Source organism: Castor canadensis, chromosome 1 (genome assembly GCF_047511655.1).
Source record: "Castor canadensis chromosome 1, mCasCan1.hap1v2, whole genome shotgun sequence".
NCBI classification, from domain to species: Eukaryota; Metazoa; Chordata; class Mammalia; order Rodentia; family Castoridae; genus Castor; species Castor canadensis.
The window spans coordinates 204,481,704-204,495,262 of record NC_133386.1 but is presented as its reverse complement, the minus strand read 5'-3'; the positions used below and the strand labels follow the sequence as shown (position 1 = coordinate 204,495,262).

The 13,559-nt window shown below is 53.8% G+C and overlaps 1 protein-coding gene across 1 annotated transcript in view; it reads right to left on the bottom strand.

Moving 5' to 3' along the window:
• Positions 1-8,993, bottom strand: part of Lrp5 (LDL receptor related protein 5) — a 112,307-nt gene extending 103,314 nt beyond the window's left edge. Inside the window, exon 1 of the mRNA XM_074050474.1 lies at positions 8,872-8,993. Coding sequence (XP_073906575.1) covers positions 8,872-8,959 — 88 coding nt within the window. The 5' untranslated portion in view covers positions 8,960-8,993. The remainder of the gene's footprint in view (positions 1-8,871) is intronic.
• Between the last annotated feature and the right edge of the window lie 4,566 nt (positions 8,994-13,559).

Below are 13,559 nucleotides of genomic sequence, written 5' to 3'. Positions count from 1 at the left end.
CAAAGGACAGTGCCTAATCAGCTGGCTCTGAAGTTTATCACCACACAGGGTAAAGGTGCAAGAACAGTCAATAGTTTTCAAGAACAATGAGTGGATTTACGAAGTTGATCTCAAATGTACTTTGATGCTACAAATATTAAATAGCAGTGCTCTGGTACAGAGAGACGCCCGTGGTCATGAAACAACAGGGCCCAGGATCAGATGCCAGGCAATCATGGACACCCACGAGTGAATGAGGACAGCTGGCCTATCCCATCAAGGTGTTGGAACAACTTCTCATCCAGGAGGTGGAGATCAGAAAGGTTAAGGTTTAGCCTGAGCAAAAGTTAGCAAAACTCCACCTCAATAAATAAGCCAGGCAAAGCGGAGCACACCTATAATCCCAGCTAGACATAAGTAGGAGAATCTTGGTCCAATGCCAGCCCTAGCAAAAAGTGGGAGACCAACCTGAAAAATAACCTAAAGCAAAAAGGGCTGAGGGAATGGCTCAAGCAGTAGAGTGCTTGTCTACCAAGTGCAAGGCTCTGAGTTCAAACCCCAGTACTGGGGCGGGGGCAGGGAGGCAGACCAGAATGAAAATCTGGAACAAATGTTCCAAAGAATTAATGTCTGCACCAAATAAAGAGCTCCCATGAATCAATAAGAAAAAGATAAGTTACTCAACAGAAAAATAAGCCAAGGATAAGAGTAAACAGTTACAGAAAAATACGTATGAATAGCATCAGGAAGGAAGTGCAAATCAAAATGTGTTACAATTTGTAACCAAATTGATACTAATTTTAAAAAAACACATAGAATCTATTAACTGTCAGATTGGAGAGGATATGGTAAAGAGTGTCCTACCCCATCCCTTTCTCTTCTGGTGGGGCTGGGATTTGAACTCAGGGCTTTGTGCATGAAAAGCAGGTGCTCTACTGCTTGAGCCACACCTCCAGTCCGTTTTGCTCTGGTTATTTTGGAGATGGGATCTCTTGAACTATTTGCCAGGGCTGATCTTGAACCTCAATTCTCCCAATCTCTGCCTCCCAAGTAGTTAGGATTTCATGCATGAGTCACCAGCATCCAGCTGGGTATATTCTCATAGATGCTCCAAGAGTAGAGATTAGTGCAGCCTTTCTGAAAGGAGAGATTAATACACTTAAAATCATAAATGGACATACTCTACTCAGAATGGATCCCACACGAATGTTTATTTATGCCCAGAGCACAGAGGCACACAGGGCACTCACTGTGGCATCCCTCAAACAGCAACGAAGCCTGGAGAAGTCCAATGCTCCCCTTGGTGAAGGATGGTCCACCACACTGGCTTTTAAGAGGCGTGAAGACTCAGAAGTGAAGGTGGAAAGAGGCAAGCTGCAGGTGATGGGTAGGGAGTGATTAGATTTATGAAACAAACGTCATGGGCTGACGGAGTGGCTCAAGTGGTAGAGTACATGCCTAGCAAGCACGAAGCCCCGAGTTCAACCCCCAGTACTGAAAAAAATAAATTAATTAAAACGTGAGTACATGCTTTAAAATGTAACATACTAAAACAAGTGTTAAATGTCTGGTCATCTTCAAGGGGAGAAATAAAAGAGGTAATTAAGACATTCGTCTTGCTGTTGGAGTGGCTCAAATGCTAGTGCGCCCAGTTAGCATGCACTGGGCCCTAAGTTCAAACCCCCAGTACTGCCAAAAAAAAAAAAAAAAAAGGCCATTCATCTTAAGCCAGGCCTGTAATCCCAGCACTCCGCAGACTAAAGCAGAGATCATGAGTTCAAGGCCAGCCTATGCTACATAGTGAGACCCCACAATCAAGAACAACAAAAAGGCATCCGTCTTCACAGAACGAGGTACCATGGTATGTGTTCAAGTGCTTACACACATTCATGTATTTCTTATTAAATGAAGCGGCCCGAAAGCACAAGGAGAGATGCTCAGCATCACTACTGACTAGGAAAAAAAATCCAAATCATGACACAATACCACTGCACACACACTAGAAGCCAGAATATTAAAAAAAAAGAAACAGGACACTAACAAGCGCCAGCCAGGACATGGAGAGCTGAGCTCCTGTGCATCACTGTGGGTGCTGTGAAAGCTGTGGAATGCAGTTGGTGGTTCCTACAAAAATTAAACATAGGATTACTATTTGATCCAGCAATTCCACTTCTGGGTACGCACCCGAGAGAATTAAAGGCAGGGACTCCAACAGACACTTGTACACTGCCCACGGCAGTGTCACTCAATAGCCAAGGCAGGAACAACCCAAGTGTCAGGGACAGATGAACGGACATGCAGAACAGGGTACATCTACGTGAGAGAATATTATCTAGCCTCAAGGAGGAAGTTAGCTAAGTGCGGCAGCAAATCCTTATAGTCACCACTACTCAGAAGGCCAAGGCAGAAGGATCACAAGGTGCGAGGTCAGTCCAGGCAAAGTTAACAAGACCCTATCTCAAAAACAAAATACCAACAAAAGGGGGTGTGGCTCTAATGGTAGAATGCTGGCCTAGCATGTGTGAGGCCCTGGGTTCAATCCCCAGTCCCACTGAATAAGTAAGAAATTCTGGCACGTGCTGGCTTGGATGAACCTCCAATGTTTATGCTAAACACATAACTGAGCCAGGCAAATCCTGTCCGAGCCCACAAACTCCAGGCTGCCACCTGCCCCTCAGGGTGCGCTGTGTTTGAGGCGGTATCAGGCCAGGCGGGACAAGGACTCCCCCATGTGTTGGCACCAAGCAGACCCCAAATGGCTAAACACCTGGAGACCAAGCATGAGTCTGGCTGCAGCAGGTGAGCCTGCCACAGGCCCAGCAATAACCCCACCCCCACATCCCTGCTGTCCAGCTGTGCAAGCAGTGGCCAAAGAGAAAAGACAGCGTGTAAGCATTCAGCCACCAGCTTTGAACAGCCCCTTAATCCTCACGCTGCCACACATGGTGGCTACCACTGCCACAGCGTTGTCACTAGGAGGAAGAGTGACCTGCCACATCCACATGGACAGTGTGGCTGCACCGCCTCTTACAAGTCATTGCCTGATGACCAGCAAAGACCTGGGGTACAGAGGTCAGCACTGTCTGAGACTCAGGCAGCATGGCCCGGTGTGGCTCATGGGACTTGGAGTGGAGTCTTGGCGCAGCAGCACAATGAGATGTCTCTGGGAGGCTAGGAAGGCAGAGGGCACAGAAGCAGGCCATCAGCTTGTCCCACACTGCCACCTACCACCCTTGATGGCACCCTGCTGGTTGCAGGTCTTACTGTGCAACTCAAAGGGAAGGCCGGGTTCTGCCAGACCCAGTGCTGGTGGGGGTTCTATGGGCTGGGGCCACAGGCTGGGTTGGTGACCCAGACCTGAGAAGGGACAATCCTGACAGGGTTAGGGTAGAGCCAGGTGGCCCCTTGGGGAACCCACACAGCCCAATGGAACGAGGATCAGCAAGGCCAGGGAGAGAGGCAGAAGAGGTACTTCTGGGGCCCACCCCAGCAGGCCAGAGGTCTGACTCCTGAAGGAGGAACAACATAGAAAACCAGAGACCGGGGCCAGCTGGTTTCATCTTACAAGTTAGGAAACTAAGGTACACAGATGGGGTGGCTCCCCAGGGGCAGTGGTGGGACACTGAGCCACTGGGCCCTGTGGGGTGCTGGATGGCCTGGACTCCTTCCCTGAGAAGGAGCCCTCCCCAGATTCTCCGTGGAGTTGGAGAACTCAGACAGGCTGAACCCTCACTCCTCCCTGGGCTTCCCTTTAGCCACAAGAAAAACTTCATCAAGGAAAACTAAAAGCAAATGCTTAAAAACACATAGTTGTTCAGGCTCCAGTGGCTCACGCCTGTCATCCTAGCTACACAGGAGGCAGAGATCAGGAGGACTGTGGTTCAAAGCCAGCGCAGCCATATAGTTTGCAAGACCCTACCTCAGAAAAAACCTTCAAAAAATTTTAAAAAAGCCTTATGGCGTGGCTCAAGGTGTAGGCTCTGAGCTGCCTCAGAGGCAACTTTACCATGACAACCTCACAAGAGGGTCCATAGCAAAGAGACCCCAAACACAAGTGACAGAGCACAAGACACATCGGTCAGAATCTAGGAGCAGGCTGGGCTCTATCAGAACTCAAGGCTTACACCTCAAGCTGCAGCCACCTACAGATCAGAGTCCAGCACACCTGAGCCCATTTGAGGCCAGTGAACTGTCAACTGTCCCTTCAACATGGCCAGCAACTAGAACAAACCAGAAGCTACAGGTTGGACCTGGAGGTGCATGATGACTGCACGGGGGCTACTGTGTGCCAGCCATGCAGGCAAGGTGACCCCATCCACACACACCTCCCTCCTGCCCAGGAATCAGTTCCCACTCAGCAAGGGGGAGCAGACAGTTCTACTCCTGGCTTGAGGCTTCAGCCACCCCTCAGGGGCCAACCCTCCCCCAGCACAAACTCAAAAATCTTTCCCACCTCCCAGCCCCCAACTGGAAACCTCTCCATCATGCATTTGGGACCCCTTTCAAAGGAAACCTGTAGCCCAGGGCAGGGGCTCCAAGAACATTTCCACAAGGCCTATGGGGGAAGGGGCCCGGCATCCTTTCCCCACCAAAACACACCAGCCCACTGAACCCCAGTAATACCAGCAAAGTGCACGTGTAGAAATCGAGGCTGAAAGCCAGTAAGCCAATCTGCATTCTAATGAGAAAGCAAAGCACAGACCCACCAGCCACGGGCCACCTCTCTGCAGGCCCCATAGCTGCCTGTACCCGGCACACTTGGACCTGCGTTGCAGGCAGGTGGCTGGGAATCCACACACTGCTGCTTTCTGGACAAATGTGTAAACGGAGCCATGAAGCCAGGGAGCTAGATGCAGCCCTCAGCTCCCGCCAGGGCCTCAGCCTCAGACTTCCTATTTTGAGAGCCTGTCATGATCATCCACAGGCCTCTTGCACCACAAGGTCAAGTTCCCTGGGGGGTTCCTGTGAGGGTGAGCAAGGCACTACTTCCACTTCTCAGTCCTCTTCCCCAGAGGCCAGCACTGGCTCTCCAATTTGCCTGTCATATTTTTGAACCTCAGCAAGAGGATCTAAGATCCCATCCAACTCCACTAGGGCATCCTAGCCCCCCCAGCTCACGCTGCTGAGAGAAGTAGCCCCTCAAGACCATGTCAGCCGGTGAAAGAACAGATGGACGAAATGAAGTCTATCCATACAATGGACTATTATTCAGCTATTAAAAGACCTGGAATACTGATGCGTGCTATAAAAGATTATGGTAAAGTAATCAGGCACAAAAATCACACACTGCTTGATGCGCTTGTAGGACCCGCAGCCTGGCACAGTGGTGTGCGCTTGGGGTTCCAGCTACTCAGGAGGCTGAAGCAGGAAGATTGCTTGAGTCCAGGAGCTGGAGACCAGCCAAAGCAACACAGTAAGACATCTCCGTAGGAAATGCCAGAATGGGCAGATTCAAAAATCCACAGATTTACTAGGGCATGGGGCAGATCGTTGTTCAATGGACATTAGGTTTGGTTTGGTTTTGTTGGCAGTACTGGGGTTTGAACCCAGGGCCTCCTTGCGCTTACAAGGCAGTCACTCTTCCACTTGAGCCATTCCCCCCCCCAGCCCTCAACCTCAATGTTTTTTTTTTTTGTTTCGTTGGTTTTGGTTTTTGGTACTTGGGCTTGAACTCAGGTCCTACACCTTGAGCCACTCCACCAGACCTTTTCTGTGACATGTTTTTTTTTTCAAGATAGAGTCTCACAAACTATTTGCCCGGGCTGGCTTAGAACCATGATCCTCCTGATCTCTGCCTCCTAAGTAGCTGGGATTACGGGCAAGAGCCACCAGCACCCAGCTATCAACCTCAAGTTTTTAAAAAGTCAATTCCACACTGTTCACCTAGGAGAGCCCTGACCCAGCCTGCATGTCCTTCACCCCTGTCTGAAGTCTGCCAGAAGCTTCCATGGCTCTGGGTAACACAGCATGAACTGGCCTCTGTCAGCAGACAGGAATCTTGGGGATCTCTGGCTGACCCCCTGAGGGTGAGGGACCACATCAGCTTCTGTCTCCCCGCTTGCTGCTCCAACTGGAGAGTCCCGAGACAAGGACCGGTCCATACAACCCTCCTATCCCATGTACCCCCGGTGCATAATCCAGTACAGACACTAGAGAAAAGGTCCCAGTAACAAGATTGCAAGATCCCCACCCTCAAGAGGCAAGGTTGTGCTTCACCATGGGCACGGGGCTCTGTCCACTTTGCTAACTACTTCTCCACCCTGCCCCAGGTGCTGCATCCGTAAATGAGTAAACCAGCAGGCTGCGTATCAATGTCACACACAGAACCCAGACAACACAGTGACAGCCTTCTCCCATCCAAATACTAACCAGGCCCGACCCTGCTTAGCTTCTGAGATCAGACGAGATCGGGCGCGGTCAGGGTGGTATGGCCATAGACAGTGACAGCCTTCTGACCTTCCAAGCCAGAAAGATCAAGGACCCCGTCACACAACTGCAGTCACTCAGCTCTGCCACTACCACCCCTCACCTGGAACAGGGATGGTCTAAGGCTCCCCATCACCTAGAGAGAAGAGGGGGCCAGACACAGATGCTAAACCCAGAGAGGCTAAAGCAAAGCAGCAACTGTGCCCATAAACCCAGGCTGTTCTGACCCCAAAGCCCCAGCCCGGGCATGAAGCAATGCAGAGTGCTCACCTGACTGCACCCACACACACGACATGTCAGTTCTGCCAAATGCCTGAGTGGTGACACAGGATAGCCAAAATTAAACTGGTCCTATGAACCATGAGGTGGATCTCCACAGAGAAGCGCTAAACGACTGTTGGATGGAATGGGCTGGCCAGACAGTTTCTTGAACGAGAGGGTTTGAAGTACATGGGTCCTGCTTTGGACAGGACTCCACACAGCATTTAATGAACACGTGCCTGCTGGCCCTCCCGGGGTCCCCTTCCTGGACAAGGCAGGTTGGGCCCAAAGAAGGGAGGCCTGGGGCCTGGGGTTGTGGAATGCCCTTCTGCACCCAGGACCACTGGAACAAAGGCACTGCTATGGCCTGGGAGCTCCAAAACGCAACAGGAAGCAGTGAGGAAAAAGAATTAGCTGCTGACTTACTGCCTTCACTCCCAACTTCACCGAGCATCCATCTACCGTGGAAAATCAGGGCCACAACCATGGAGAACAGTCAAAACCAGACTGCAGAAAGAGTCCTCCCTTTCCTTCCATTTTAGGACTGGATTACCACATCAGCTGTGCTCCCAGGCCTGGCTTCCTAATGTTAAAATAATCAACTCTATTTTTGCCTCATACCCAACCAAGCTCCACACATGTAAGTCTTTTCTCCTTAGGGTCTCCAATCTCAGGACAACTGGCACAGAATTCCAGCAACATCACCCCAACACACACAGGAAATCCAAAACTGCAAGGAGGTGAAAAGCAACACAGCCAGCGGCTTAGAAACCCCACCTTTAAAACAAACAGCTTCCCAAAAAACCCCTTTTGCAGCCGGGACCCAGGCATTTCCGGAAAGAGAAGGCACAGCATTGGCCTGGACTATCCAGAGACTGTCATTGTTTTGTCTTCACCTTGTTTTGTTAGCACCAGACGTGGCCCCAAAACGTAAACATGCTTCCCAGGGAGACAAGTTTGGGGTGACACTCCCAAGAGCTCTAGGCTGGGGATCAGAAACGGGAAGACTCAAAAGAGTCATGGCCAAGTTCTCCTTGTTCCTCGCTGACCCCCAACCGCTAAGAAAGGGCTCCAGCAGAGGGAATCTGAGCTCAGAGCCAGGCCTGGCTGCCTCCCTGCAGTGTCCACACTGGAAATATTCAGGGAGACAGCTGTTGGCCTTAACGAGGCCCAGACAAAGGGACCTGATGCCCCCCCTCCCCAAACTGCCACCAACAGAACAGCCAGGAGTGCACGGCACTTGGACAGTTACCCTCTAGCACAACAAAACACACGCACCTCAGAAGAGAATGATTAAGTAGCAAGAGGCTTGCTTCAAAAACCACATGGCAATCGCCAAATTAAAAGAACATGTGTAGGTTTCCTGAGTCCTCCTGACCTCAACTCCAGCCCTCGGGACACACCAAAAGTTAGGGGGGGAAAAAAAAGAGGTCCCCGGCCCTGCCACCTCCCTGTGTGTGGGTACCACTGAGGCAGGGGCACCCCTCCCGACATCCCCACATTCTGGGACCACGTCACTCCACGCAACCGGCCCCGAGGGTTGAGCACTGGTCAGCGACGCCCAGGCGCCAGCATTTGGGGTCCCAGAGGCCAGCTGGGTCATTGGGATGGCCGGAGCACCTGGCAGGTGTCAGTCCGTTGGGACACCAGCAGATCAAAGGGGCAGCAGCGCAGGCCTGGCCGCGCCGCCGGGGCTCAGAACTTTCTCGCTGCAACTTAAATCAGTTCTCGGGGCTCGCGCGGCCGTGGCAAACAGGCTCGCCAAGGAGATCCCCGAGCAGCTCTCGACGGGCGAGGCCTGCCCGGGGGCCGGGACCCGGACGCCGCGCCGGCCCAGGCCGCCCGCCCGCCCGCATGCCCGCCGGCGCTTTTCCGAGCGCGCCCCGGGCGGCGGGCAGGTGAGGACCCGCCCGCGCCGCACCTGGCGGGGTGGGCGCCGCCCGCGCGTCCCGCTCGCCGGCCCCGGCCAGGGCCTGGCCGGGTGAGAGACAAAGGGCCGGCGCGCGGCCCCCCGGGCGGCGGCGGCGGCGGCGGGGACGGCGGGGGGTCCGCGACGCGCGCCCCAACTCGCCCCCAACTTGCAAAGTGGCTTCGGAGGAGGCGGCGCGCGCCCGCGCACTTGGCCGCGGGGCTCCGGGGCCATTGTCCACGCGGCCCGTCCCCCCCACCTCCCCGCCGCCCCCCGCGCGGCCCGCGCCCACCTACCCGCGGCGGGGGCCAGGCTGCAGCACAGCGCCAGCAGCAGCAGCGGCGGCTGCGGCGGCGGGGGCGGCCGGGGCGGCGCCGCCTCCATGTTGTCCGGCGGCCGCACGGGCCCGCGCGCGCTCACTCGGGCTCCATGGCGCGGCGGCGGCGGCGGCGGCGGCTCCTCGCGCGGCTCCCGGCGCCTCCCGCCTCCCCCCTCGGGCGCCGCGGACCAGGACGACGGCAGAGGAGGGAGCAGGGCGCGCGGGAGCGGAAGCCGCGCCGGTCTCCGCCCCCCGCCGCCCGCGCCCCCCGCGCCGGCCGCGCCCTCCCGCGGGCGCCCCCCGGAGCCTGCCGCGGGCCAGGCGGGTGCTGCGGCCCCCCGGCCCGCCGAGTGTCCGCGGGGCTCCGCCACTGGGGTTTCGCCCTAGAGCCCCCGCGGCCTGGCAAGTCCCGGAAGCAGATGTGTCACCTGTAAGAGCCGCCTACAGGGACCCGACATTTACGAGTGGGGAAATTGAGGCACGGTGTGAGGGTGACCCCAGGGCACCCAGCGGGGCAGTTTCGGGACTGGAAGTCAGAGGTCCCCAACCAGAGCCATCCAGGCAGGGCAAGGTCCCAGGGGGCAACCCCATGACACCTGTCCTCACTTGGGGAGGGCAGGGGACAATGAGCCAGTAGGTGTGGGCTGGAAATTTTCCTTGTAAACTAGACGTGTTCCCTCCCCATTCGGGACTAGTTAGGATAGTCCTGCTGCCCCAAAGGTGCCTTGCAGGCTGAGGGAGCAAGGCCCTCTAGGCCTGCACACCCACCTTTGAGTTCTTCAACAAGCAGGCACTAACTAGGGCTGGTGGCGTGGCTCTAGCAAGTATGAGACCCTGAGTTCCAGTCCCAGTACAACAACAAAAAAAAAAAACGCAGTCACAGAGCTACTGGCATCTTGCCAATCCTGTGCACACCCCAGATGCAACTCAGCCTACAAACGGAGCTGAGATGGGGGGGGATCATCCTGCAGAGCAGGGAAGGAGTGCTGGAACCCTGGGTCCAAGTTCAAAGCCTTGCCCAACTGCTGTCTAGAATCACCCTGCTCTAGGCAGGTCTCCATGTAACCTCCCTGGCATTCTTCTGCCCTTATAAGGTGAGGATGGCTGCCTGGGCATGGAGGTGCATGTCTGCAATCCCACCATTTGGGAGGCTGAGGCAGAAGGATCATGCGTTCATAGTTAAGACCCTGTCTCAAAAACCCAAAAAATAAAATCAGAATGGCAATGCCCACCTTGCAGGTACAGAGAGGGCTGGGAATGGGTAGCCAAATGCACATGCTCTTCACCAAAGCTAACAAAGCCCCTTTGCCGTCCTAGGGCTTATGATAGGAAGGAGACTAACAAAAACAAGAAGACAGAGAAGGACTAGCAGAGTGGCTCAAGTGGTAGAGTGCCTGCCTGGCAAGAATGAAGCCCTGAGTTCAAACCCCATACCACCAAAAAAAAAAAAAAAAAAAAAGAAGAGAAAATTAAAAGTTGGTGGGTGTGCCAAGGAAATGAAGGGTGGAGAGTGTGGGCTGCAATGTCTGGGGGAAATTCTGACTTAGGACAGAGGAATGGGCAGCTATGCCTGGGGGAGTGCAGACCTGGCAGAGAAAAGCCAGGGCAAGGCCCCAGGGCAGGAGCCTGGCTGCTGGACTGTTGGGTTCCACAAAAGGCCGAGGTTGCAGAAGCTGGAGGTGGGGTGGAAGGAGGCCGGAGGTGAGGGAGGAGAGGCCTCCTGGGGTCAGCACACAGCAGTTCTCAGACAGGAAGCAAGTCAGGAGGTTTCCCAGAGCCAAGGGAAGCCACCACAGAGAGACTGGGGAGACAAGCGTCCCTACTGGTTCCTCTTCATCCCAGGCCTACCCTGGTGGTCCAAGCTGTTATTTCCACCTTCAAATGAGATCCAGACCCCAGCTCTTCTCACACCTCCTCCTCCACCTGCTCTGGGTCTCCCACTTCCAGCCTTGAACCCTTCAGCCTATTGTCACTGCAGCCAGGAAGTCTCTTAAATCATATCACACTCCTATTCCCCTCAAGAGTTTATGGCTCCCATCTCAGTCAGAAAAGAAGCAGTGGCCTTATGGCATTTACAGAGCCTGATCTGTAAATCACCTCTTTACCTCTCAAGATCACTACCCACTCTCCCTCCCCCACCTCACCCTGCTTCAGCAGCCATGACCTCATTGCTGGTCCTCAGACGCACCAAGCACTCTCCTGCCCACAGGGCCTTTGCACTTGCTCTGCTCTCTGTTAGGACTCTTACCCTACTACCCACTTAGTTCCCTCCCTCACCTCTTCAGCTGCTCAGCCAGGCCTTCCCTGAGTCCCCTGAAAACTGCACACCTGTCCTCTCCACCACCCACCCTTGCCAGCCCTCCATGCACCAAGCACATCCTCACACCACCTCTACTGGAGCCGAAGCTCTAGGAAAGCACAGGTTTGTGTCTGTTTTGTTCCCTGCATAGTAGGTTCTCGATGAATATTTGTTGGTTGAATAAATGAAGTGAAAAGATCTGATCACACAAGGAGCACTATGGGGTTGGAGGTGTTGCTCAAGTGGTAGACCGCCTGCTCAACAAGGGTGAGGCCCTGAGTTCAAAACTCCAGTACTCAAAAAAAAGGAGCACTCTGGCTGATGAGCAGGCATGGGACCATGGAGAGGGAGGGAGCAGTGGGGCACAGGTCAGCGGATGGGTACTATGGTGACATTACTGAAGGAAACCCTAAATATACCCTCTAGCTTACTTGGCCTGCAGATGGCCAATGGGTGACTGGAACGGGTTAAAACCTGGCATCTCTCTCATCCCCTTTGCTACCGTAACCTTTGGGTCGGATTCTCTGATGCCTCTCACAGATGTGCTGCTGGCTATTGGAGCCACCCTGGGTCTTCCACATTCCCAGTCTTTCAGAGCTGCCTGGGCTTAAGCACTTAGTGTCCTATGGCTTTTGCCCCACTCTTGGACTCCTGAGCATCTGGGTCCTTTCAGTCAAGGTAATGGCTGCCCGTTAGTCCAATCACCCAACCATTAAAGGCTGCGTGTTCCTGTCTTGACAGCAGCCTGGTCTCCCATTTGATCAGGGCTTGCTTGCTTCTGCTTACCAGCCATGGTCCCATTAAAGCCTGGCTTGTATTCCTCACACATTCCTATTGCTTTCCCCGATAAGAGACCCCAAGTCTCCGGTCACAGTAGGAGCCAGCAGAGGTGGCTTCGTGGTAGGAGCAGGAGATGGCAAGAGAGGCTGAGGGGCTTGCTAAGGCACTGAGTATGTTAAAAAAAAAAATGTCAAGAAGGGGCCACCTGAGACCCCCAGGGCCCTGCAGTGGGAAAGGACAAGGCCCTGGGTCCCAAGGTCCATTAGGACAAGATCCCAGGTTGCCTGACACCAATCAGAATATTCAGAAAAGTCACTTGAAAGAACACACTGGAACCCATCACTGTGTCATTCTCCAGAATTCTGACATGGCAAGGACAGTCATTTTTAGACCTTCAGTAACATAATAAGCAACCAGAGAATGTGTTAAGCTCCCACTTCCCCGGAAGGTCGCCTGTCACAGCTCAAAACAGCACCGAACCTTTCTTGAGCCTGGCATTAGAAATGCTCACCCTCAATCCATTCCTCAGATGCAAGTTCCAGCCCAGGGAAGCAATGAGGGCCAGCACCTGTCCCATCTAATCGTTTCCGGGGACAGGGGCTCAACTGGGGCCCAGGAAGGGCCTGTGAGAGGAGGCTGTCTCAGCCCGTGACACCTGGTGGAAAGTGCCCTCCGGTTTCCCTCCCATGCTGGAACGTGCTGAATCAAGAAAGTTATTCCGGCCATGAGAGCCCCTCCTGCCTGGCAGGGTGACCACAGTATTCAGAGGTGTGTCTTGGACTCAAAGCTGTGGCATCTTCCTGTGGTCACCTCAGCAGATGCTACCCGTGGGCATGCCCACTGGCCACCCATCCCTCAGACCCCACGATAGTTTTGCCTCCCAGCAACCTGTGCTGGGAGCAGGCAAGGGAAACCACCATGCAGATGAGCACTGGAAGGCTCAGATGTGGCCACCATGATTTCTACATTGACACCTAGAGGTGAAAGGCACATGCTGGATTTCACCTCCCTGAGTCTCAGTTTCTTCATCCATAAAATGGGTCCAGGAGGATAGATACACGAGGCACCCTCCCAAAGTTTCTTCTCCCTCCCGAAGCTGTCATCCATCCTTCTGATTCTGCAGCTGGTCATTCAGACATCTTGGTCATTCTGCTGACCATGTGGCTTGCTTCATGTGAAGGATGCTTTGAACAGGCTCTGGGAGTGACAGGTCCCCTTGACAGCTTTATTTTTCCCTACAGGCTAAAGAGTGGACATGTGGGTTTCATTTTCCTCTTTAAGGGCCTTCAAGACACCTGTAGTAGTTGAATGGTGGCCCTCAAAAGAGATCCCTGGAACCTGTGAATGTTAACGTGTTTAGAAAAAGGAACTTTGCAGGTGGAATTACAGTAATGACTTTGAAATAAGGAGATCAGCCTGAGTTATCCAGGTGGGCCCCAAATCCAATGTCAGATATCCTCAGAAGGACTGGAGGTGTGGCTCAAGTGGTCGAGCACCTGCTTTGCAATCGCAAAGTCCTGAGTTCAAAGCCCAGATCCACCAAAAAAAAAAAAAAATGCACTTGCATTGGTGGTATAGCGGTGAGC